Source organism: Balaenoptera physalus (assembly GCF_965194825.1).
Source record: "Balaenoptera physalus genome assembly, chromosome: 19".
NCBI lineage: Eukaryota > Metazoa > Chordata > Mammalia > Artiodactyla > Balaenopteridae > Balaenoptera > Balaenoptera physalus.
This window is the reverse complement of record NC_138900.1, coordinates 18,989,603-19,016,646: the sequence shown is the minus strand read 5'-3', so window position 1 is coordinate 19,016,646 and position 27,044 is coordinate 18,989,603. Positions and strand designations below refer to the sequence as shown.

At 40.7% G+C, this 27,044-nt stretch overlaps 1 protein-coding gene across 4 annotated transcripts in view; it reads left to right on the top strand.

The window, feature by feature from the left end:
* Window positions 1-27,044, top strand: part of TDRD12 (tudor domain containing 12) — an 81,697-nt gene that overhangs the window by 10,150 nt on the left and 44,503 nt on the right. For 2 of the 4 annotated variants that reach the window (XM_082437564.1, XM_082437561.1), the window contains 6 exons: window positions 4,838-4,974; window positions 6,536-6,655; window positions 11,511-11,566; window positions 12,962-13,047; window positions 17,343-17,532; window positions 18,001-18,090. In XM_082437564.1, coding sequence (XP_082293690.1) covers window positions 4,838-4,974; window positions 6,536-6,655; window positions 11,511-11,566; window positions 12,962-13,047; window positions 17,343-17,532; window positions 18,001-18,090 — 679 coding nt within the window. The remainder of the gene's footprint in view (window positions 1-4,837; window positions 4,975-6,535; window positions 6,656-11,510; window positions 11,567-12,961; window positions 13,048-17,342; window positions 17,533-18,000; window positions 18,091-27,044) is intronic. The other 2 variants (XM_082437563.1, XM_082437562.1) reach the window with 1 other exon arrangement.

Genomic DNA, 27,044 nt, shown 5'->3' with positions numbered 1-27,044 from the left:
AATTGGGAGAGAATCTCACTTTTGGTGATGCTGAGGTTGACCGCTGCATTCAGATGGCGGCAGCCTAAGTGCCGCCTGTGGTTCCCGTCAGCTAGTAATGCTGTCCAGTGACCACCACCGCCCAAATCAGCTCTTTCATTTATGCTTGCAAAATGGTCATTTTCACATTGCTTCTGCATTCATGAGCTGGAATTCTTCCATAGAGAACTTTCCCTCATCTGTTAGAACTGTTTGGCTTCCTGAAGTAATACTGGAAAGGTGGAAAAATTGCTTGATTCTTTCCCGTATTAATTTTCCTGTGCCTAGTTATCTACATTTACATCTAGAGGTTTGTTTTGTTTTTCTCTCCTTGTTATTTTTAAGTACTGTATTGAACTCATGGCTTTTAATGTATTCATCAGTTGTAATCATTTTTCTTGATGCTTAAATTATCTCTTTATTGGCTAGAGGAAGCCCTAGTATACCACCTTTTCAAAGTTAACTGACTGTGTGAATTATTAGCTACAGGTTTCTTTGACTTAAGCATGAAACAGAAATACCCTCCATCCTTTGGCACAATTTCTCTTGAATTATTTGAGTCCTGAATTATGTGAGGCTCTCAGGAACACATCCCTTGCAGAATAGCTGCCCTGTGTTTTCCAACTTCAGTTCCCAAGGGCAGGGATCTCCACTGTCCCACTTCTTCCCTGTTGGGCACAGCTCTCCCCGCTGAGCCACTTTATAAGCCTGTGGTCAGCATATGGTTTGCCTGTCTGTGGCCTGGCAGTCCCATGGGACAGTCAGGATGCCAAGCACTGTCACTCTAGCAGGGCAGTTTCCCTAAAAGGGGGCTGCAGGTATTTATGCAGTCATTCACTGAGTAGTTTTTGAAGACATAGTACCTGCCAAGCACTGTTCTAGGTGCTGGGAATATGGCAGTAAACAAAAAGACAAAAATCCCCTTCATCATGGCACTGACGTCCAGTTATGGCTGATAGCAAACAAATGTTAGAGGGTGGTAAACAGGCATGGGAAGCAGAACCGGGAAGATGAGCCTGGGGTTGTGATTTCGTGTTGTCCTGGCACATGACTGACAATTGTTTGTAAGTTTTGTTTTCTGATTTAAGAAGGTAAGGCAATGCATTTTCCTTATTTCACTTCCTAAAAATTCTCCTTAGTTAAGAAGTCAAAGTGATTGTAGTAAGAAAACCAGTGAAATAGAATTCAGGTGCCCTGTGTTCTTGTTTTCCCAATAAGCAGTGTTTAGCTTGGGGTGATCCAGCCTCCTTGCGTCTTTAAGGTAAAAGGTATGAGATGATGTTGAGAGTACCTTTTAGTTCTCTCATTATTGACTAGAGATTTTTAATTTAATTTTTAAAATTTTTATTGTAGTATGGTTGATTTACGTTATGTTAGTTGCAGGTGTACAACAAAGTGAATCTGTTATACATACATCCACTCTTTTTTAGATTCTTTTCCCATATAGGCCATTATAGAGTATTGAGTAGAGTTCTCTGTGCTATACAGTAGGTCCTTATTAGGTATCTATTTTATATATAGCAGTGGGTATATGTTAATCCCAGTCTTCCAACTTATCCCTCCGCCCCCTCCCCCACTTACTCCCTGGTAACCATAAGTTTGTTTTCTACATCTATAACTCTATTTCTGTTTTGTAGGTAAGTACATTGGTACTCTTTTTTTGGATTCCACATAAAAGCGATATCATATGACATTTGTCTTTCTCTGTCTGATTTACTTCACTCAGTATGACAATCTCTAGGTCCATCCATGTTGCTGCAAATGGCATTATTTCATTCTTTTTTACGGCTGAGTAATATTACATTGTGTATGTATACCACATCATCTTTATCCATTCCTCTGTCGGTGGACATTTAGGTTGCTTCCACGTCCTGGCTCAATATTGAGCTCAATAAAATAGTGCTGCAATGAACATTGGGGTGCATGTGTCTTTTCGAATTATGGTTTTCTCCGGATATATGCCCAGGGATTGCTGGATCATATGGTAGTTCTATTTTTAGTTTTTTAAGGAACCTCCATACTGTTCTCCATAGTGGCCATACCAGTTTACATTCCCACCAACAGTGTAGGAGGGTTCCCTTTTCTCCACACCCCCTCCAGCGTTTATTGTTTGTAGATTTTTTGATGATGGCCATTCTTACCGGTGTGAGGTGATACTTCATTGCAGTTTTGATTTGCATTTCTCTAATAATTAGTGATGTTGAGCATCTTTTCATGTGCTTTTTAACTGTCTATATGTCTTCTTTGGAGAGATGTCTATTTAGGTCTTCTAACCCACTTTTTATTGGGTTGGGTTTTTTTTTTTGATATTGAGCTGCATGAGCTGTTTTGTATATTTTGGAGATTAATCCTTTGTCAGTTGCTTCATTTGCAGATATTGGGTTGGCCAAAAGGTTCATTCATTTTTTTCCTAAGATGGCTCTAATAGTGCTTAGTTGTCTTTAACTTCATTCAAAACAATTTTGTTAGATTGTATAGTGACATATCAGCATGCATTGAAAAAAAATAATCAAAATTGGTGAATTTTTGCGTAGCCATTTTAATGTTGAAGATGGAAGGAAAAAAGCAACATTTTCAGCATATTATGCTTTATTATTTCAAGAAAGGTGAAAATGCAACTGAAACGCAAAAAAAAGATTTTGTGCAGTTCATGGAGAAGGTGCTGTGACTGATTGAACGTGTCAAAAATGGTTTGTGAAGTTTCGTGCTGGAGATTTCTCACTGGACGATGCTCCACGGTCGGGTAGACCAGTTGAAGTTGATAGCGATCAAATCGAGACAGTGATTGAGAACAATGAACGTCATACCACGTGGGAGATAGCTGACATACTCAAAATATCCAACTCAAGCGTTGAAAATCATTTGCACCAGCTTGGTTACGTTAATCGCTTTGATGTTTGGGTTCCACGTAAGTTAAGCGAAAAAAAAACCTTCTTGACCGTATTTCCGTATCCATTCTCTACTGAAATGTATTGAAAATGTTACATTTTTTAAACAAATTGTGATAGGCGATGAAAAGTGGATACTGCATAATAATGTGTAATGGAAGAGATCGTGGGGCAAGGGAGATGAATCACCACGAACCACACCAAAGGCTGGTCTTCATCCAAAGAAGGTGATGTTGTGTATATGGTGGGATTGGAAGGGAGTCCTCTATTATGAGCTCCTGCCGGAAAACCAAACGATTAATTCCAACAAGTACTGCTCCCAATTAGACCAACTGAAAGCAGCACTCGACAAAAAGCATCCAGGATTAGTCAACAGAAAACTCATAATCTTCCATCAGGATAACGCAAAGACTGCATGTTTTTTTCATGACCAGGCAAAAACTATTACAACTTGGCTGGGAAGTTCTCATTCATCCGCCATATGCACCAGACACTGCACCTCCAGATTTCCATTTATTTAGGTTTTTACAAAATTCTCTTAATGGAAAAATGTTCAATTCCCTGGATGACTGTAAAAGGCACCTGGAACAGTTCTTTGCTCAAAAAGATAAAAAGTTTTGGGAAGATGGAATTATGAAGTTGCCTGAAAAATCACGAAAGGTAGTGGAACCAAAGGGTGAATACGTTGCTCAATAAAGTTCTTGGAGAAAATGAAAAATGTGTCTCTTATTTTTACTTAAAAACTGAAGGGGGGCTTCCCTGGTGGCGCAGTGGCAGAGCATCTGCCTGCCAATGCTGGGGACGCAGGTTCGAGCCCTGGTCTGGGAAGATCCCACATACCGCGGAGCAACTAGGCCCGTGAGCCACAATTGCTGAGCCTGCGCGTCTGGAGCCTGTGCTCTGCAACAAGAGAGGCCGCGATAGTGAGAGGCCTGCGCACCGCGATGAAGAGTGGCCCCCACTTGCCGCAACTGGAGAAAGCCCTTGCACAGAAACGAAGACCCAACACAGCAATAAATAAATAAATAAACCCAAAGGAAAAAAAAAAGAGTGGTATAATAATATTAAAAAAAAGAAAAACAAAACTGAAGGAACTTCTTGGCCAACCCAATATTTTTCTCCCATTCTGAGGGTTGTCTTTTTGTTTTGTTTATGGTTTCCTCTGCTGTGCAAAAGCTTTTAAGTTTAATTAGGTCTCATTTGTTTATTTTTGTTTTTATTTTCATTACTATAGGGGGTGCTTTGAAAAAGACCTTGCTGTTATTTATGTCAAGAGTGTTCTGCCTATGTTTTCCTCTAAGAGTTTTATAGTATCTGGCTTTACATTTAGGTCTTTAATCCATTTTGAGTTTATTTTTGTGAATGGTGTTAGGGAGTGTTCTAATTTCACTCTTTTACATGTAGCTGTCCAGTTTTCCCAACACCACTTATTGAAAAGACTGTCTTTTCTCCATTGTATAGTCTTGCCTCCTTTGTCAACCATCAGGTGACCATAGGTGTGTGGGTTTGTCTCTGGACTTTCTATCCTGTTCCATTGATATATATTTCTGTGTTTGTGCCAGTACCATACTGTTTTGATTACTGTGGCTTTGTAGTATAGTCTGAAGTCAGGGAGCCTGATTCTTCCATCTCCATTTTTCTTTCTCAAAATTGCTTTGGCTATTCATGGTCTTTTGTGTTGCCATACAAATTGTAAGTTTTTTTGTTCTAATTCTGTGAAAAATGTCATTGGTAATTTGATAGGGATTGCATTGAATCTGTAGATTGCTTTGGGCAGTATAGTCATTTTCACAATATTGATTCTTCCAATCCAAGAACGTGGTATATCTCTCCATCTGTTTGTGTCATTTTTGATTTCTTTCATTAGTATCTTACAATTTTCTGAGTATGACTAGAGGTTTTAACACTGAAGTTTTCTTTTTATTTTGTAGGTTTGTGTGGTTTATTGTGAGGAACTGAAGTGCTGGTGCAGGGCTGTAATTAAGTCAATAGTGTCTTCAGCAGACCATTACCTCACAGAGTGTTTCCTTGTGGATTTTGCCAAGTACATTCCAGTGAAATCCAAAAAGTATGTATGTATTATTTATTTTGCCTTATGCTCTTTAGGGGACAAATGTCAGTTTTCAAGGAGAATGTCAATTTTCAAAGTAAGGGGCGAGAGCTTCAAGAAGGGAAGACTTGCAGGTTCCAGTTTTACAAGCAGTGAATGTAAGAGCAGGTGCTCAGGATGAGGACTCAGCAGGCAGCTCCGGCCCTCCTTCTGCCTTCCTTCCTAGAAAGTGCAGGTGCTCTCTGTCAGCTGCTCTTCTGGCCTGGCGTGGCATGTCCCCTGAGTTTGCTCAGGTGATGGAATGGGTCCTTCGGGTTGCCTGGCTACCAGGAGGCAGAGAGAAACTCTTCTTGTTGCCACAGAAGGGATGGTTTGTTGGCACAGCCTCAGATTGCAGAGAGCAGAGCGTGTTGTCCCTCGTTGTCCTGCTTAACAGAGTGAGGGTGTGACTGTCACAGAAGACGGGAGGCCATTCAGAGTGACCCTCAATGACTCCAGGACCACACACCACGGTTCCCTAGAAAACACTGTCAGCAAGTCAGTCTTGGTGTTTGTGGTAATTTTTTCATGGTTTCCTATCCCAGAGTCAGAGGATATCAGTTTAATAAATAATAAATAATAAACATGAGGACCCTTCTTCCGAAAGAGAAAGAGCGGTCCCAGCTGCAGGGGAGGCGGGTGCCCTGATGGGGAGTCTGTGTCAGGGAGCCGCTCCCACAGCGGGGCTGGCAGGTCTTCATGGAAAAGGAGATGCCTTTCCAGCTTGTGGTTCTGCACCCTTATAACCATAGTGGTTATTAAAAATAACATCGTATTTAATGGTTTGGAGAGATTTCCTCTTAGTATTTGGAGTTTTACGTTTAGTTTGTTTTGGGCAAGAGAGTCGTATGATTAGAGCAGGGAGGCCCGGAGGGGCGGTTAGGGCAGCCGCCTTTTCTAAACTGTCCGCGACCGAGGTGGCCAGGCTGCCCACACACGGCCCCTGAGAACCTGTTGATGTCGAAACCATATGTTCACGTGCTCTGTTGTTTGCCTGAAGGAGAATGGAAATACAAACGCTGAACAACTTATGAAACCTAAGTCCATCAGCTCTTTTGTGCAAAGTTGACAAATACTAACTCTTAAAACATCTGCTTATTTACAGAAGCTTCAAGGTAATTCGGGTCGTGTATTGAAATTGCTATTTTAAAAACTTAAATAGAATTTGCTTCCAGGTTTGTTCGTTATTACCCAGTGTTTCTCAATCTAAGGAGACAGTGTTTTTCTAATGCCTCCCCGCCCCCATGCCATGAAATTTTAACGCCAAAGATTACTGGGTATCTTTTATGTACTATATGTATATCTGTGCTTTATACTTAAAAAAGTAAGATTTTTCTCAGCCCCCAAGAACCAGTTTTCACCTTGCTGGGCAAATGTCTCCAAGCACTTGCTGCTGTTGGTGGCTATAATAGAAACAGAAATTATCATGTTTTGTGTGTTTTGTTTCATGTTAAGTATTTTAATTATGTAGGTGTACTTTAAAGAAATATGTTATATATAATTTTTTTAATCATGGAACTGTTTCTGTTTCACTGTTAAGCATCCGAGTTGCAGTAGAAACTTTTATGCGGCTTCCCTACAGAGCAAAAAAATTCAGACTATACTGCACAAAACCTGTCACATTGCACATTGACTTCTGTGAAGACAGCACTGAGATTGTGTAAGTACAGCTTCTAACATATGCTGAATCATTAGTAAAAGTCTTAAATTGAGTGTATGATGTTTATGTGAAATCAGATCCTCTTGAGAAGTGCTAAGCGATTTCAAAGGTCTCTTTGTCCTTCAGGAGGTGTCTTCTGAGTCACTGTGTCAAACCTGGCCATGTAGCCCCATCTCCAGAGGCTGTGGTGTGAGGGGATTAGAGTATGGTCTGAGCTCTGAGCTATTCGGCTTCTTAACTTACAAAAAGGGATAAATTAAGTGTAAAGAGAAACATTTATACATCGGATCATGGAGCATTAAAAGAAAGTCCATGACATCCTTCTCCAGCCCCATTTCCTCCCTCCCTCCCTCCCTCCTGGGAGGCCTCTGTGACCTGTTCAGGCTCTGAACTTGCAGACCTTTTTCAGTGCTTTTATACCATATTCACATGCGTGGAGCTTTTAATGAAAATTAGAACACACTGTCTTATTGGCAAATTTAACTTAAGAATGTATTGAGTTGGCCAAAAAGTGCCTTTGGTTTTTAAGTAAAAATAAAGGACACATTTTTCATTTTCACGAAGAGCTTTATTGAACAACATATTTACCCTTTTGTTCCACTACCTTCTGCCATTTTTCAGGCAACTTCATAATTCCATCTTCCCAAAACTTTTATCTTTTTGAGCAAAGAACTGTTCCAGGTGCCTTTTACAGTCATCCAGGGAACTGAAATTTTTTCCATTAAGAGAATTTTTTAAAGACCTAAATAAATGGAAATCTGAAGGTGCAGTGTCTGGTGTATACAGCGGATGAATCAGAACTTCCCAGCCAAGCTGTAACAGTTTTTGCCTGGTCATCAAATATACATGCAGTCTTTGTGTTATCCTGATGGAAGATTATGCATTTGGGACTTCCCTGGTGGCACAGTGGTTAAGAATCCACCTGCCGGAGCAGCAGACACAGGTTCGATCCCTGGTCCAGGAAGATCCCACATGCTGCGGAGGAACTAAGCCCATGTGCCACAGCTACTGAGCCTGTGAGCCACAGCTACTGAGCCCACATGCCACAACTACTGAAGCCGGCGCACCTAGAGCCCCGTGCTCTGCAACAAGAGAAGCCACCGCAATGAGAAACCCGCACACCGCAACGAAGAGTAGCTCCCGCTCGCCAGAACTAGAGAAAGCCCCCGTGCAGCAACAAAGACCCAGTGCAGCCAAAAATAAAGACAAATAAAATTTTTTTTAAAAGAGTGGAAGCCAAATGTTTCAAAAAAAAAAATAGTAGAGAATCGTATGCAGAAATATGGTCAAGGAGGTGTTTTTCGCTTAACTTATGTGGAACCCAAACATCAAAGCGATTAACATAACCAAGCTGGTGCAAATGATTTTCAGTGCTTGATTTGGATATTTTGAGTGTGTCGGCTATCTCCCACATGGTATAACATTGATTGTTCTCAATCACTGTCTCGATTTGATCACTATCAACTTCAACTGGTCTACCCGGCGATGGAGCACCGTCCAGTGAGAAATCTCCAGCACGAAACTTCGCAAACCACTTTTGACACATTCGATCAGTCACAGCACCTTCTCCATGCACTGCACAAATCTTTTTTTTGCGTTTCAGTTGCATTTTTACCTTTCTTGAAATAATAAAGCATAATATGCTGAAAATGTTGCTTTTTTTCTTCCATCTTCAATATTAAAATGGCTACACAAAAATTCACCAAAAAATTTTGATTTTTTTTTAAAATGCACGCTGATATGACAGCTGTCACAATACAATCTAACAAAATTGTTTCAAATGAAGTTAAGCACAATTAAGTGCTACTAGAGCCATCTTATGGAAAAAAAGAACAAACCTTTTGGCCAGCCTAGTATTTTGAAGTTCTTTGCCAGTACACGTATTCCCTTCTACTTTCAGTCGTTTTCCTGGGTGAATACAGTTGGCATACTTGCTGTCTTTTAACCACTCCCCTCTTGATAGCCAGCTAGATTGTTACCAAACCATTTTGCACTGTACATTCTCCTAAGAATATAGGTAAATCAAAGTGAGATATATAGATGCAGAAATATATACATGCATGCATGCACATGTGTACACATGTATCACACACACACACACACAGACACACACCCCCACCCCCACCCCTGTCTAGTAATTTGACCACATTGCCAGTGTTTGTACAGGATGGGTCCCTGCATGGGGCAGTGCTGTGTCGGAGTTCTGACTGTGATCTTTGCTGTCTTGAATGAGCACTACCTGAGGTCCTGGGGCTAGCCCCATCCTCTGCCTCCAACACTGTGGCTTTGTGGGAGAAGAAGCTATGGGAAGCAGCACGATTTTGATTCAACTTGCATGTCCCGGTGATGTTGCATTCTAAGTTCTCTCTGAACTTGGAAGCTGCCTCTCTTATGGATGCTTTTGTGGGATCTGTGGAGACCCTCCCACCTCCACACCCCCAGCCCTCATCACCTGTAGCTCCCTTGGGATGATGAATGCATCACTCTTGCGGCTGCCTCGGAATCCACACTAATAAGCCAGCTGGTCTCTGCTGAGGCCGCTGCTCCGCCAGGCTGCCCAGCAGCGCCTGCCCCCTTCCTGTCCCTCTTGCAGAGCAGCCAGCTCTCTGTGCCCAGCTCTTCCTCAGAGGCAGACCCCTGTCTTTCTGACGCCCCCTCTGCATTACCCCGTTCCCAGCGCCACCACAGTGCTCCCCAGGGGCCTTCCCAGCCTTGGACACACCCAACCCTAGGAGACCCTCAGTGTAGGCGAAGAAGGGCTTCAGGTAAGTGATCTTACTGGGTTTTGATCACCTTCTTTGACGTTGCTGGTTTTGTGTTTGTGCCTCATCTGGAATGTCTGTCTTAACATGTGTATTACGGTTTTTGTTAAATTGCCCTTCCAAAGGACTAGTGGTCTGTACTCCCATCACTGGGTATAGAAAGGGCTGCTCTCCCCACACAACGCAGAATATCATCAGGCTTTTTAACTTCTGCTTGTTTGCCGGACAATGCTATTTTGTTTTAAGTTGTATTTTTCTGACTTGTGAAGTTGGGTATCTCTTCACATAGTTAGTATGTGTGTGTGTGTGTGTGCGCGCGCCTGTGTTGAGAGAGAGACACACGTACACAGACACACAGACTCATTGATTAACCTGTGACAGACTTGTTGACTTACTTGTTCATAGACTAGATTGATTGATTTTTCTCTTGGGCCTTTTCCTTATTAGGAATCTACTACATTTTGTTAAAAAACAAAAAGCTTATTAGGTAATTTTTTGTACAGCAAGGTTTTCAAACCACTGTATTCGTTTGTTTGTTTGTTTATACCTCCCTTCGGAAACCCTTTGTGATTCTCTTGAAGTAAAGTGCTTGGTATCTTAGCAAAAATAAAAATAACAGGGCTGAGTGCTTTATGTACATTACCTCATTTGATCTTTGAAACAACCCTTGGAGGATGGTGATGGCGTCTCTGATACATAAAACCAGTGGAGAAACAGAAAACATGTCACTCCAACCTTACTTTATTTGATTTTTGTTCCATGCTTCCAAATACTGGTTTTTCATGATCTTCCACTGCCTATAGCTTCTCCTGCGATTTTCTTTCCAAAGCATAGTATGACTCTTGACTCCAGTTTGGGAGTGCGTGTGTGTGTGTGTGTGTGTGTGTGTGTGTGTGTGTGTGTTTTAACACACCACCAAGCAATTAAGGCAGCTTAACCTGACATCGCATCAGATCCCACAGGTTAAGGGCTCCACCCTACAAAACCTCCCCCAGCACCCCCCCAACTTCAGATGCCAATTTCAAGTCTGGGTTGTCACCTGCGCTTCTGACTGGGATGGCTATAAATGAGAGGTTCCCTTCTTGGGTTTGATGAATTTGCTCTCAGAACTCAGAAACATTTTACTTACTAGATTACCAGTTTAGTATAAAAGAGATAACTCAGGAGCAGCCAGATGGAAGAGATGCACAGGGCAAGGTGTGGGGAGAGGCGCTTCCTTCCCTCTCCAGGCACACCTGTCCCCCACATCTCCACGTGTTCACCAGCCCAGAAGCTCCCAACCTAGGCCATTTTTGGTGTTTATGGAGGCTTCATTACCTAGCCATGATTGATTAAATCTTTGGCCATTGGCAATTGATTCAACCTCCAGCCCCTTTCTCCTCCCTGGAGGTCAGGTTGGTGGGACTGAAAGTTCCAACCCTCTAATCACAAGGTTGGTTCCCCTGGCAACCAGCCCCCATTCTTAAGTTACCTTGGTGCTTTCCACTCGTCACCTTGTCACTCTCATCACTGAACTCTGTGCCAGAAACAGGGACAATGACAAAATATATATTTCTTATCATAAATCACAGTATCACACATAGGGAAGGACAAGATGATAGGGAGAAATGGGACACAGTGAAAGGGGTACCACGAGACAGTAGTGGCTGCGTTTCCCACAGCCACTTTTAGAATGTTGGTTTAACCAACACGTGTGGAGCCCTCGCTCTGTGCCAGCCTGTGCTGAGCAATCCTCACTAAGGGTCCCTGTCCTGGGAAGCTAGCGTTCTGGCTGGGAGACAGGTGTCGCAGGTAATGGGACGATGGTGTTGGGACAGATGATGCCGTGGAGGTGGGCACAGTAGCTCAGGAAGCCCCAGAAAGGGGCCCATTCTCAGCAAGTCTCTGCACTGGCACAGGCGGGCATGGAAGAGAAGTCTGCTGTGGGGTGCAGCTGGGATCATCACCCTCAGGCCAGAGCCAGACTCCCCGTTACCTGCATCTTATGTTCAACGTGTAATATCAGAAACATCCAGTGTATAATTTACTAAATGATGTTAGCATACTGGCCTCAGCTTTTTACTTAATGAAGTTGCCTCTGTTCTCTGTTCCAGACCCGCCAAGAAGTGGGACAGTGCAGCTGTTCGGTACTTTCAGAACATCCTAAAAGGTGAGGCAAGTGCATGATCACTGCAGCCTGCCCTGAACTGACGCCTTCTGTTGATGAGGGGGTTTGAGATGTGCGTGCTTAGCTGTTTGACCCCCTTTGTGGGGTTCATAAGTGACCTGGAGCTTCTTCCACCCCAAGTGTCACAGTGACTCTGCACCCCTGGAATTTTTGGGGTGGATGTGGGCATCAGTAATTGACAGGTGAAATCAGGAAGGAGCTATGTGGGCGAGGACCCTTTCACAATAATAACGCCTGTCTCTTAGTTTGCATAGAAGCTGCAGCACTGCAAAATAAATGTACGTGCATTTCATTGAACCAACAGTTGATGAAATGCCTAACTTTTTTTTAGCGAGCAAGGGGTAGTAAATGGATACTTACTGTGTGATCGCCGTCATTGCTAATGAAGATGTGTACAATGTCTCAGCGCCTATTTAGTGTGCTCTTTTTATTTTATATCTTGGGCTGTAAAATAGACTCTCATTTGTGACATCTGTCCTAACCCCTGGCAGTCTGAGCCAAATAACTGTGCCGAACTCCAGGGCTGTTCTGAGGAGTAGTGAGTTTGCATTGCCTGGGGTGCTGGCCCCTCTCCTCCACTGCCCCACTGTCCGGGTAAAGGAGCAACCAGAGGCGCTGCACCTGGGAGAAATGGGAGGGAGGGGCGCCTCTGGTTTTGTAGCTTGGGCCCTTGTGAGCCCACAGGGGGCCCGGGAGACACAGGTTTGGAGGAGGCAGAGTGCTTGGGTTGAATACCATCCTGCTACGTCTGCGTAGCCTCCTCGCCTGTAAAGTGATAACAGCGCTTACCCCAAAGTGTTGTGGTAAGAGTGAAATGCAATACGTTTGTAAAGGACGGAGCGGAGTGCCTATTGGTGCCCACACATGGAGCTGCTCTGTGGGGCATTTGGAGGGGTGGAATGGACTCAGGTGAAAGACTGTGACTCGGCACGTGGGTTTGGGAGTCACTGGAAAAGAAGAGAGGGCCCAGAACTGTGCTCGAGGTGCTGTCACGGGGTGGCAGGAGGAGGATGGCGGGCTGAGGGGGACGGAGGACACATGGCTGACTTCGTGCTGGGAGAGCCTGCACCTTGCCTTGCCCAGTGCCAGACCCCTTCTGCAGGAGGAAGCTGTTGAATGTTGTGGCACTGGGTAATCGTGAGTGGTTAGCAGACATTAATAGGTGAGAAATAGTCATAGTTGTTTAAAGCATACTTTTTTTTTTTTTTTTTTTTTTGGCCTCGCGGTGTGGCATGCGGGATCTTAGTTCCCTGACCAGGGATCGAACCCACACCCCCTGCAGTGGAAGCGTGGAGTCCTAACCGCTGGGCCACCAGGGAAGTCCCTCAAGCATACTTTTAATATCAGCTACTTTATGTTTTGATTTATGCTATTTAGCAGCTACCCAGGTGGAAGCCAAATTGTGTGCTGTAGAAGAAGATACTTTTGAAGTTTTCCTTTATGTAACTACAAAAAATGAAGAGGTAAGTGAAAGAATTGTATTCTTAAAATATTATTTAAAATGCTTATTTTAATAAAACAGTACACACCTAGGAAAACAATGTCATTCACACAGCATATAAATTTTCTTAATCTTTCAAGGTCTGGCTTAGATCAGAAGTTAGCCAGGACTGTTTTTCTTCTTTTAATACTTTAAAAAATTACTTTAGTATTTTATTTAGACAGCATTTTATTTAGTAATGGACAAGAAATTATTCCTATAGCGAAGAGTGTGAAATGTTATTTTCTTGTAAGAGGACGTAATTTTCTTGAATACACACATTTGGTGTGGTTTTAGTTCCCTGCTTTTTCCTTTCCATAATTTTCTCATTGTATAGACTATGCTCACTGTAAAGAATTCAGATACCATAAGTAGAAAGGAAGTGGGCCTCACCTGTGAACCCCCTCTTTCCTCCACCCAGTTATTAGCTGTTCACCTTTGGCTGGCTGCCCTTTATGAAGGGTGGTATGAGGACGCAGCAGCTCTGTACCTTGTGTGGAGGTGGATGGAGCTGCAGATCTAGGGCTGCTCAGGGCCCACAGAGGGCATCTAAAACCTGTATTTATTTTAAAACTTTGTTTTGGAACAATTTTACACTTACAGACGAGATGCCAAAATAGTGCAGAGATTTTTGTATGTGCTTTACCTGGGTTCTCCTAATGTTAACCATACAAACAAGTAGTACAGTGATTAAAACCAGAAAATTTACACTGATAAAACATAATTTAAAAAAATCTACAGACCTTATTTGAATTTTGCCGGTTTTTCCACTAATTTCCTCTCTCTGGTTTCAGATCTGATCTCAGATCCCACATTGCATCTGACTGTCAAATCTCCTTAGTCTCCTCCAATCTGTGACAGTTGTCTTTCCTCCTCTTTTAAGACCTTGTCACTTCTGAAGAGTACTGGCCAGTTATTTTGTAGAATGTTACTCAATTTGGCTTTATTTGATGTTTTCTCATGATTAGCTTGAGTTGTTGCATGCTTTTAGCAAGAATGCTACAGAAGTGATGCCCGTCTCAGTACGTCAGAGCAGAGGTTATGATGTTGATAATGTTTTATTATTTGTCATCTTAATCATGATCACCTGGTTAGGGTGGTGTCTGCTAGGTTTTTCCTCAACAGAGTTACTGTTTATTCCTTTTTGAAATTATTAAGTATCTTATGGGGAGATACTTGGAGACCATGCAGATAGCCATCAATGACTCTTGTCTGCAAAACTTATTTCTGTGGTGTTTGCCCATTTCCATCATGCCTTCTGCATTTTTAACTGGAATCTATGAAGAAGAACTGACCCTTCTTCCCATTTATTAATTGATTCAATAATTTATCTTAGTATAGACTCTTTGGATACTTATTTTACTCTGAGGATATAATCCACCATTATCATTATTTTCCTGCTCAAGTTGTTGCAGATTTAGTTGTTAGGAGCTTCTTCAAAGTGGCTGATGTGTCCTTTCTACGTGCCCCATCATAGTTGAAAGCTCTTACTTTCTGGTACCACAGGATGCTCCAGGCTAATTTTGTCCTTTTCCAGTCCCAGCCCTAGAATCAGCCACTTCTCCAAGAAGTGGTTCCTTTTATTGAAGAATGGTCTTCAGATATTAAGATCAGGGCACTAGGTGTGCTCATTATTACTACTGGGGTGTCATTGATTGCAGGCCCTCTCAGCAGACAGATAGGAAAGACATGTATGTACGTTAACCCACTTACACAAACATTTACACCACACGTTACAGAATTTTTTTCTGGTGATGAGAACTTTTAAGATTTACTCTTAGTAACTTTCAAATATTGCAATACAGTATTATTAACTATAGCCACCATGCTGTACATTATATGCCCATGACTTACTTATTTTATAATTGGAAGTTTTCACCTTCTGACTCCCTTCACCCAGTTCATCACCTTCCCCCCATATTCCCCCCCACCCCAGCTCTGGCAACCACCAATCTGTTCTCTGTATCTATGAGCTTAGGTGTTTTTTTTTTGTTTATTTTGTTTTCTTTTGGTTTTAGATTCCACATACCAGTGGAGATTATATAGCATTTGTCTTTCTCTGACTTATTTCACTTAGCATAATGTCCTTAAGGTATTGTCACAAATGGAAAGATTTTGTTTTTTTTTGTGGCCAAATCATATTCCATTGGGTATATGTATATACAGCACATTTTTTTTAACATCTTTATTGGAGTATAATTGCTTTACAATGGTGTGTTAGTTTCTGCTTTATAACAAAGTGAATCAGTTATACATATACATATGTCCCCATATCTCCTCCCTCTTGCATCTCCCTCCCTGCCACCCTCCCTATCCCACCCCTCTAGGTGGTCACAAAGTACAGAGCTGATCTCCCTGTGCTATGCGGCTGCTTCCCACTAGCTATCTATTTTACGTTTACACCACATTTTTTTTATCCATTCATCCACCCATGAAAGCTTAGATTATTTCCATTAACTTGGCTATTGTAAATAATGTTGCAGTGAACATGGGGATGCATGTATCTTTTCAAGTGAATGTTTTCATTTTCTTCAGATAAATAGCCAGAAGTGGAATTGCTAGATTGTATGGTAGTTCTATTTTTAATTTCTAGAGGAATCTCCATGCTGTTTTCCATAGTGAGTATACCAACTTACATTCCCACCATAAGGGTTCCTTTTTCTCCACATAGTTGCCAGCACTTGGTGTTTCTTTTTAACAACAGCCATTCTGACAGATGTGAAGTGTTACCTCACTGTGGTTTATTTATTTATTTATTTATTTAATTTATTTACTTTTGGTTGCCTTGGGTTTTTGTAGCTGCGCGCGGGCTTTCTCTAGTTGTGGCGAGCGGAGGCTACTCTTCGTTGCAGTGCGTGGGCTTCTCACTGCGGTGGCTTCTCTTGTTGCGGAGCACAGGCTCCAGGCGCGTGGGCTTCAGTAGTTGTGGCTCACAGGCTCTAGAGCGCAGGTTCTAGTTGTGGCGCACGGGCTTAGTTGCTCCACAGCATGTGGGATCTTCCCGGACCAGGGCTCGAACCCGTGTCCCCTGCATTGGCAGGCGGACTCCTAACCACTACACCACCAGGAAAGCCCCTCATTGTGGTTTTGATTTGCATTTCCCTGATTATTAGGGATATTGAGCATCTTTCCTTGTACTTGTTGGCCATCTGTATGTCTTCTTTGGAAAAAAGTCTACTCAGATCCTCTGCCCATTTTTGAGTTGGATTATTTGGGGGTTTGTTTATTTGTTGCTATTGTTGTTGTATGAGTTCTTTATGTATTTTGGATATTAACCCCTTATCAGACAAATGACTTATAGATATTTTCTCTCATTAAGAGTCTTTTCATTTTGTTGGTGCTTTCCTTTGCTGTGCAGAAGCATTTTAGTTTGATGTAGTCCCACTGGTTTATTTTTGCTTTTGTTGCCTTTGCTTTCGGTGTCAAATCCAAAAAATCATCTCCAAGACCAGTGTCAAGGAGCTTATCACCTATGTTTTCTTCTAGGAGTTTTATGGTTTCAGATCTTATATTCAAGTCTTTAATCCATTTTGAGTTTGCTTTTGTATATGGTGTAAGAACGCGGTCCAGTTTCATTCTTCTGCATGTGGCTGTCCAGTTTTCCCAACACTGTTTTTTGAAGAGACTGTCATTTCCCCATTATATATTATTGACTCCTTTTTCATAATTTAATTGACCATATATGTGTGGGTTTATTTCTGGGCTGTCTATTCTGTTCCATTGATCTATGTGTCTGTTTTTATGCCAATACCATACTATTTTCATTAGTATCTTTTGTCCATTTTAAAATTGGTTTTGTTTTCTTTATATTCAGTTTTGAGAGTTCTTTATGTATTCTGGATACACGTCCATCCAGATATATTATTTAAAAATATTTTCTCCTTTTCTGTGGTTTGCCCTTTACAGTATCTTTTGAAAAGCAGAAATTTAAAATTTTGATAAAATCTAATTTATCAGTTTTTTCTTTTATGATTTGTGTTTTGTCTTCACCCTCTTCCCAGATCTTTGCCTGGCAAAGTCATGTTAGTTCTCAAGCACTTTCAAATAGACGTTTTTTAGATTTTGTACCGTTTCTTACTGTTTTTCTTATCAGGAAGGTTGGTCAGAAGTATCTAGTTCACCATTACTAGAGCAGAAGTCAAGAGATCAATTTCTATCAAATTATGTTCTATAAAATAATTTTTCTGAAGATTGAAATTTTCGGTTAAGTTTGGCCTATTTTCTGAACAGTCACCTGAGTATATTTGTCTTATTCATGAAATGTTTAAAATTATACAGGTTTGTGTTAACGATGATCTGGTTGCAAAGAACTTCGCTTGTTATGTATCACCCACGGAGAATAAAAACCTTGATTCTTTAGAGAAACCAAGATTGAGTATAAAGTCAGCATCCTTTTCCAGTAAACTCAATCCAGCACTTGCTCTTTGGCCAATGTTTTTGCAAGGAAAAGATTCTCAAAGGATGGAAAGTGAGTGGATTTCACCAATATGTTTCTCTTAAACTGTCTTATTTATAGGAATCTTAGTGTATTGATATAAATTGTTGTACAGACTTTTCCCCGTATGGAGGCAGAGACTTCGACTCTGAATTTAATATTTGAATTTTAATCCTGGTGAGTTTGTTACAAGTTTTGAGGTTCTAAAAGAGCTGCTGCAGTTTGTTTTTATGAGAACAGGATAAAAAACTATTGTCAATTTCTTATTAACATGGAGTTATATTTTCAGAAGTCCATGTGTTCATAATTTAAAGATATTATCAAAACAAGGTTTTGTTTACTGTTTTAGATACTTTAAAAAAGAGCCATTTATTAGCATGAAAATATGAGAAGAGTCAGTCACGGACAATGCAAACAACTTTAAATGTTTCTCTCTACATACACTTTTGTATTTTGGGTTTTATTTCATGCTTTTACCCTGAAACGTATTCTTTCTGTCAGAGTCAAGTGGTTTAACTTTTCTGGCAAAGTCTCTCCAGCATCCATGGCCCAAGGGTGTCGGTGACCTCGGGCCAACCGCTAGGATCCTGGGTGAGTTCTCTTTTGCTCCATTTCATAGGCAACGTAAAAGAACACTCTTAACTATCTAAAGATTGTAGGGGTTGTTTAGAAGGGCTGTGGTAATTCTCTCTCTTTCTCCTTTAATTTAATGGAATCAATTTATGATGTAGATGCTGACAAAGATAATTCGCCTTGCAGTCCATAGGATTTTACCATAACATAAAGAACATAACAGGCACTTGTTCATGTGTAGGACTGATTTATTGCAGCCCATCCATAGGCCAGTGATTATTATTTGTCTTCAGAATACACATATGGATTTATGATTGATTTTTACTTTAAGCAATAGGATGCATAAAAATAAGAAAGAGGCGGGGGCTTCCCTGGTGGCGCAGTGGTTAAGAATCTGCCTGACAATGCAGGGGACACAGGTTTGAGCCCTGGTCCGGGAAGATCCCACATGCCGTGGAGCAACTAAGCCCGTGCGCCACAACTACTGAGCCTGCGCTCTAGAGCCCGCGAGCCACAACTACTGAGCCTGCGCTCTAGAGCCCGCGAGCCACAACTACTGAAGCCCGTGCACCTAGAGCCCGTGCTCCGCAACAAGAGAAGCCACCGCAGTGAGAAGCCCGCACACCGCAACAAAGAGTAGCCCCCGCTCACTGCAGCTAGAGAAAGCCCATGTGCAGCAGTGACCCAGCGCAGCCAACAATAAATAAATAAATTTATTTTAAAAAATAATAAGAAAGAGGCATTTATGAAATCAGAAATATCCAGTCTTTAATTCCATATCTCCAAGGTATTTAATGAATTGGATTTGTTGGGCAAGGGTGAAACATGCCAGCCACTCTGATGCTTGGCTCACCCTCTGTGGTGATTCCTCTGTGATCACTCTTACATTGGGTGTATGTATACCTATTGATATTTCAGATATATCCGTTGTGAACTTCAAGTAAAGTAAAGCTTTAGTCAACTAAAATATTCCGTGCACCTTAAATTTTTTAAATTACCTTGGTAATGTTGTTCATCATAGAAAAATACAGGTAGTTTTAAAAGCCTGTCACCTTTGATGTACCTACTTATTAAAATTTTACAGTTTTTTTTTTCCAAAGTTTTCCAGATGTGAGGGTGTGTCTTACAGAAATGGGATCCTACTATACCTACCTCTTTGTAGTGGTTTTTCACTCCTTTCTAGGTCAAATGCATCCAGTATAACCTCTCTGAGGTGAGACTCTGTCAGTCCACTCCCTCTTCTGTGGCACCGGGAGGCCTTATTCCCTCCTGCTGAGTTGGGCTGACGGGCTCTCCTTGTGCAGAGTTTGTGTGGTGGTTGTTGGCACGTGTGGCCCCCACCCATATTTTGATGTGCCTCCTGTAGGGGTCCCAGATGGGAATTTCTGCTGAGAGGAGCCCATTACTAATGGGAATGTGTTATTTCCGTCTGTGTTTTTTCCATTTCCACGAGAGCAAGAAAAATACCAGGCACTTAGATCGTGTTTAACCACTGCACAGCTTTCCATTGTATAGACATATTATTTCAAGTAGCCCCAGATTGCTGGGCAATAATTGTTTCCTACTTTTCTTTATTACAATCAGTGTTGGAATGAACTCTGCATATCTTTGAAAAGGAAAAGGTTGATGGTAAACAAAAGAAAGCTAATGTGAGATGTGACTGGATTATCATGTAAGAAACAAAATTATTAGATGTTACTTATTCAAGCAAAGATTTCCTTTTTCTTGTTAATTATTGTGAGGAGCTATTTCAATTATATTTTTATTAAGTTTTGATACTTCTTGAAGTTGCCTTATTTTTTCAAAAATCAAAGTGTAGTACTTTTTAATACTTGGCTAAACAGTCAAATAGTATAGAAAGGCTGTAATGAAAAATAATTTTCTCTTGTCCAGCTTCTTCTCACCCAGGCCCCTCCCTAGAGGTAAACCGTTTATTTTTTCTTAGCTATTTATCTTGGCAGTTATCTTTAAGTTTTAAAATATTTATGATTATTTTACTCTGCCCAGGCTTATGCATTCGAGACCTTGTCCTGACTTCTGCGGCAGGTTAGCTCTCACACCCCCGTTCCACACGTCTTCGGTCCTCGGATACTCAGGAAGCACCTGCTGTGTGTCAGGCACTGTTCTAGGATTCATCAGAAAAGGAATCAAAATCTGTTTTCCTGGAGTTTACTTACATTTTCTCAATAAAACTTTTATTTTAGAATGATCACAAACTTCGAGAAAAGTTGGAGAGCATTGCAAAGAACTTGATTTTATCCTAAACCGTTTGAGAATAAGTTGCCGACTGGAACGCCCCAGCTCTCTCCAATACTTGAGTGTGTTTTTCTTAGAAATAAGGGTACTCTCAAAAATATTCAAAGTACAACCCATCTAAATCAGAAATTAACGCTGATACATTGTGATCATCTAACCCTCAGCTACCATTGAAATTTTGCCAGTTGTCCCACTAATTCCTTTGTGGGAGAAAGACGCAGCTCAGCACCACGTGGTGCAATTCCCGGCCTCCCTCGGTCCGCAGCAGTCACCAGTCTTCCCTGGGTTTTCCTGACTGTGACACTTCTGAAGATTATGGACCAGTTATTTTGTAGAATGTCATCAATTGTGGCAGATGATTTCCTGTTTCCAATTTCATTGATTTTTGCTCTGATTTTTATTCCTTTTTTCTGCTTACTTTACATTTAATTTGCTATTCTTTTCTAGTTTCTGAAGGTGGAAACTTATATTATTAATTAAAAATTTTTCTTCTATTCTGATATAAACATTTAATGATATCACTTGCTCTTTACTGCTTTTGCTGAATCCCACAGATTTTGATAAGTTGTATTTTTATTTTCATTTAGTTAAAAATATTTTAAACTTTCTCTTGATTTCTTCTTGATCCATATGTTATTTAGAAGTGTGTTGTTTAATCTCCAAGTATTTTTGGATTTTCCAGCTATCCTTTTGTTATTAAGTTAGTTTAATTCCATTGTGGTCTGAGAGCATACATTGTACAATTTCTGTTCTTTTAAGTTTATTTAGGTGTGTTTCATGTGGTCTGTCTTGGTGTAAGTTCCATTTGAGCTTGAGAAGAAGGTATAATCTGCTGTAGGATGAAGTAGTGTGTAGATATCAATTAAGACCAGTTGATTGGTGGTGCTACTGAATTCAGCTGTACTCTTAACTGATTTTTCTGCCTGCTGGATCTGTTCATTTTTGATAGAGGGGTGTTGCTGTCTCCAACTGTAACAGTGTTCTCATCTATTTCTCCTTGCAGTTCTATCAGTTTTTGCCTCACGTATTTTGATGCTGTCTTGTTAAGCACATACACATTAAGGTCTGTAATGTCTTTTTGAAGAATTGGGTCCTTTATTATTTTATTTATTTATTTACTTATTTGGTTGCGCTGGGTCTTAGTTGCAGCAGGCGGGCTCCTTAGTTGTGGCTCAAGGGCTCCTTAGTTGCAGCACACAGGCTTAGTTGTGGCATGTGAACTTAGTTGCCGCATGCATGTGGGATCTAGTTCCCTGACCAGGGATCAAACCCCAGCCCCCTGCACTGGGGGCACAGAGTCTTAACCACTGCGCCACCAGGGAAGTCTCTGGGTCCTTTATTATTATATACTGCTTCTATCCATAATTTTCCTTGTTCTGAAGTCTACTCTGTCTGAAATTAATACAGCTACTTCAGCTTTTTTTTTAAGCTGTAAATTCTTTTATCGAGGTATAGTTAGTTGATGTACAATACATATAAGCTTCTAGTGTACAACATAGTGATTCACAAGTTTTAAAGTTTATACTCCATTTACAGTAATTATAAAATATTGGCTGTATTCCCTGTGCTGTACAATATATCCTCGTAGCTTATTTACTTTTTATGTAGTAGTTTGTACCTCTTAATCCACTACCTTTTTTTTTGTACCTCCCCACTTCCCTCTCGCCACTGATAACCACTGGTTTGTTCTCTGTATCTGTGTGTCTGTTTCTTTTTTGTTATATTCACTAGTTTTATTTTTTTAGATTCCACATATAAATGATATAATACAGTATTTGTCTTTCCCTGTCTGACTTATTTCACTAAGCATAAATCCATCCATGTTGCTGCAAATGGCAAATTTTCATTCTTTTTTACAGCTGAGTAATATTCCATTGTGTGTATATGTGTGTATGTGTGTATGTACACACACATACACACATATACACCACACTTTCTTTACTCATCTGTTTATGAACACTTAAGTTGCTTCCGTATCTTGACTATTGTGAATAATGCTGCTGTGAACATTGGAGTGCATGTTTCTTTTCAACTTAGTGTTTTTGTTTTCTTTGGATATATACCCAGGAGTGGAATTGCTGGATCATATGGCAGTTCTATTTTTAGTTATATATATTAAAGACCTTTTGTTTCCTTTGCCTTAGGAGACAGATTCCAAAATGAAATATCGCCTACTGTATTGTGCTGTACAGTAGGACCTCATTGTTTATCTATTTTTTTTGGGGGGGGGTTGGTGCCACAAGGCTTGCAGGGCCTTTGTTTCCTGACCAGGGATCAAACTCGTACACCCTGCAGTGGAAGAGCAGAGTCCTAACCACTGGACTGCCAGGGAGTTCCCTGTTTATCTATTTTATATATAGTAGTTTATATCTGCTGCTCCCAAACTCCTAACTTATCCCTCCCTCCCCCTTTCCCCTTTGGTAACCATAAGTTTGTTTTCTATGTCTGTCAGACTGTTTCTGTCTTGTAAATAAGTTCATTTATCATATTTTAGGTTCCACATATAAGTGATATCATATGATATTTGTCTTTCTCTGTGTGACTTCACTTAGTATGATAATCTCTAAGTCCATCCATGTTACTACAAATGGCATTATTTCATTCTTTTTTATGGCTGAGTAGTATTCCATTGTATATATGTACCCCATCTTCTTTGTCCATTCATCTGTCAGTGGACATTTAGGTTGCTTCCATGTCTTGGCTATTGTAAATAATGCTGCTGCACATTGGGGTGCATGTATCTTTTCGAATTAGGGTTTTCTCCAGATACACACCCAAGGGTAGGATTACGGGATCATATGGTAACTCTGTTTTTAGTTTTTTAAGGAACCTCCATACTGTTCTCCATAGTGTGTACCAATTTACATTCCCACCAACAGTGTAGGAGAATTCCCTTTTCTCCACACCCTCTCCAGCATTTATTGTTTCTGGACTTTTTAATGATGGCCATTCTGACAGGTGTGAGGTGATATCTCATTGTGCTTTTTTTTTTTTGGCTGTGTTGGCTCTTTGTTGCTATGCGTGGGCTTTCTCTAGTTGTTGCGAGCAGGGGCTACTCTTTGTTGCGGTACATGGGCTTCTCTTTGAGGTGGCTTCTCTTGTTGCAGAGCATGGGCTCTAGGCGCACAGGCTTCAGTAGTTGTGGCTCGTGGACTCTAGAACGCAGGCTCAGTAGTTGTGGCACACGGGCTTAGTTGCTCCGTGGCATGTGGGATCTTCCCGGACCAGAGATCAAACCTGTGTCCCCTGCATTGGCAGGCGGATTTTTAACCACTACACCACTAGGGAAGTCCCTCATTGTGCTTTTGATATGCATTTCTCTGATGATTAGCGATGTTGAGCATCTTTTCACGTGTCTGTTGGCCATCTGTATGTCTTCTTTGGAGAAAAGTCTCTTTAGGTCTTCTGCCCATTTTTTAACTGGTATGTTTGATTTTTGATGTTGAATTGTATGAGCTGTTTGTATATTTTTGAAATTAAGCCCTTATCAGTCATGTTGTTTGCAAGTATTTTCTCCAGTCTGTAGGTTGTCTTTTGTTTTGTTGATGGTTTCCTTTGCTGTGCAGAAGCTTGTAAGTTTAATTAGGTCCCATTTGTTTATTTTTGCTTTTGTTTCCTTTGCCTTGGGAGACTGACCTAAGAAAACATTGCTAGGATTTATATCAATCTCTGTCTTTTATTTGGTGTATTTAGACCAATACTGTTTAAGGTGATTATTGATTTAGTTGGATTAATATATGCCAAACTTGTTACTATTTTCTATTCATTCCCTTTGTTTTTGTTCTTGTCTTCCATTTTTTGTCATTTGTAGCTTTAATTTAGCATTTTGTGTGATACTGTTTTCTTTTTTAGCATATCAGTTGTACTTCTTTTTTCACTTTTCTGAATGGTTGCCTTAGATTTTGCAATATACATTTACAACCAATCCAAGTCCACTTTCAAATAACACTATACCTCTTTATGGGTAGTTGCTAGTACCTTATAATAACAAAGTATTCCTAATTCTTCCCTCCTGTCCATTGTATCATTGTTATTATTCATTTCATGCATTCATAAGTGTACATAGATGTGTGTGTAATTTATGTATATTTATATATTTTTATATGTATATGCATAAGTAATTAAATACATTGTCGCTATTATTTTGAACAAACTGTTATCTATTACATCTATTTTCAAAAAGAAAAAATTTTAATTTGCCTTCACTTATTCCTTCTCTAATGTGCATATCCTCAAGCTCAAAGATTCTTTCCACAAATGAGTCCAGTCTACTAATAAGCCCATCAAAGGCATTCTTCATTTCTGTTAGTGTTTTTGATCTCTAGCATTTCTCCTTGATTCTTTCTCAGAATTTCCATGTCTCTGTTTATATTACCCATCTGTTCTTGCATATTGTTTACTTTTTCTATTAGAGCCCTTAGCATATTAATCATAGTTGTACTAAATTTCTGGTGTAATAATTTCAACATCCCTGCTGTGTCTGACTCTGGTTCTGATTTGCCCTATCTCTTCAAACTGTCACCTTCTTTGCTTTTCGATATGCCTTGTAATTTATTTTTTTGTTTAAAACCAGACATGATATACTGGGTGAAAAGTAGGCCTTTAGAGAGATGGTTGTAATACACGATGTAGAGGAAGGGTAAGCAGTCTATAATGCTACGATTAGATCTCCATCTTTGCGAGCCTGTGCCCCTGGGCTGTGACCTTCACATGTGCTTTTCAGTCCTCCGCCTCTCCTGCTTTAGGGGGGACAGGATGGCTGGAGGGGGTAGATAGGTAGAGTTGGGTATTTCCCCTCCCCCAAGGCTATTAGTCTCTGGTAAAGCCCCAGTAGTTTAGGCTCTGGTTAGTTTCTCCTGAGGCCCAGCCTTGTTGAGAACAGAATGCGGTGACATATTTCAAATTGGTTAATTTTCCCCTCCCCTACTGGCAGCCCCAAGGGGATTTTTATATGATCTTCACTATGAGAACCTGGTAGAGTTCCAGTAGGTAAGATTCACAAAAGTGTTGGGGGCCTCCTGGAATTGTTAACTTACTTTCCCACCCTGAGCCTCCAGGAAATGGTCAATTACAGTTCAGATTTTCCTGCTCCAGTGCTGGTTCCTGTGGAGATTTCTGCTGACATCAGTTGTGATTCTCTGTTTCGCCCATCTGTCTCTCCAGTTGTGGGGGAAGAGGTTTGCCCTGCAACCTCATTTTTTAGGTCAGATCTAATAAGAGTTGTTATTTTTCAGTTGGATTAGCTTTTTACTTATTGTTATGATGGAGTGGTGAATTCCAAACTCCTTACATGCTGGAATCAAAACTGGAAGTTAAATTGAGTTTTTGTTTTTCTTTTTAATTTATTTATTATTTATTTATTTTTGGCTGTGTTGGGTCTCCGTTTCTGTGTGAGGGCTTTCTCTAGTTGCGGCAAGCGGGGGCCACTCTTCATTGTGGTGCGCGGGCCTCTCACTATTGCGGCCTCTCTTGTTGCGGAGCACAGGCTCCAGACGCGCAGGCTCAGTAGTTGTGGCTCACGGGCCTAGTTGCTCCACGGCATGTGGGATCCTCCCAGACCAGGGCTCGAACCTGTGTCCCCTACATTGGCAGGCAGATTCTCAACCACTGCGCCACCAGGGAAGCCCCCTGGAAGTTAAATTGAGTTTTGAAATGTAAGATTGGTAAATATAAGATTACAGCATTTATTTATTCTTGGAGATTCTAATCGCTTTTCTTTTTCCTGCTTGTATTATCTATCTTTATTGACTCCTTAAGTTGTTCCAGATTCTCAGTTGGGTATTATATATCTGTATGACTTGAATCTTTTAAAATTTATTAAACGTGTATTATGACCCAGAATATGGTCTCACTTGGAAAAGGCTGTGTGTGTACTTGAGAAGAATGTATGTTCTGCTGTTGTTGGGGAGAGCGTTACATAAAGGTCAGTTACGTCATGTTGGTTGATAGTGTTGTTCTGGTCTTCTCCGTCTTTATTGATTTTTTTTGTCAACCGGTCTGTCAACTACTGAAGGAGGGGTGTTGATGTCTCCAACTTTGCAATTGTTTTATTTTTGTCTCCTTTCAGTTCTATCAGTTTCTGTTTCATGTATTTCGAAGCTGTTACTTAGGTACATGAAAGTTTAGAACTTTTATGTCCTCTTGATGAATTAATCTGTGTCATTATTAAATGACACTTTTATCTCAGATAATATTCTTTGATCTGAAGTCTGCTTTGTCTCAGCTGGGGCTGTCATCTGAAATACGTATAGTGGCCTTTCCATGTGGTTGCTTGGGCTTCCTCACAGCGTGACGGCTGGGTTTCAGATGTGAGCATCAAAGAGAGCAAGTCATAAGTGTATGATGTTTTTGTGGTCTAGCTTTGGAAGTCCCATAACACCCCTTCCATGTCTACAAGCCCACCCAGGCAATCGGGAAAGGAGTATGAGCCCATCTCTCTGTGGCAGAAGTGTGAAAGTCACATTGTAAGAACAGCATGTGTTGGGAGTCACGTTGTGACCTTCTTTGCAAAATAGATTCTGCCAAGTTGGGAAAATAAATTATGGTTAATTTTTAGCCATTAAAGGAATTTTTAAAACAGTTTTTAATAATGAGGGTTGAAACAAGATTTTTAAATTTAATCCCCTCAAGTAAAGTATAACACAAAATCCTATTCCAGGGCTTCCCTGGTGGCGCAGTGGTTAAGAGTCTGCCTGGCAGTGCAGGGGACACAGGTT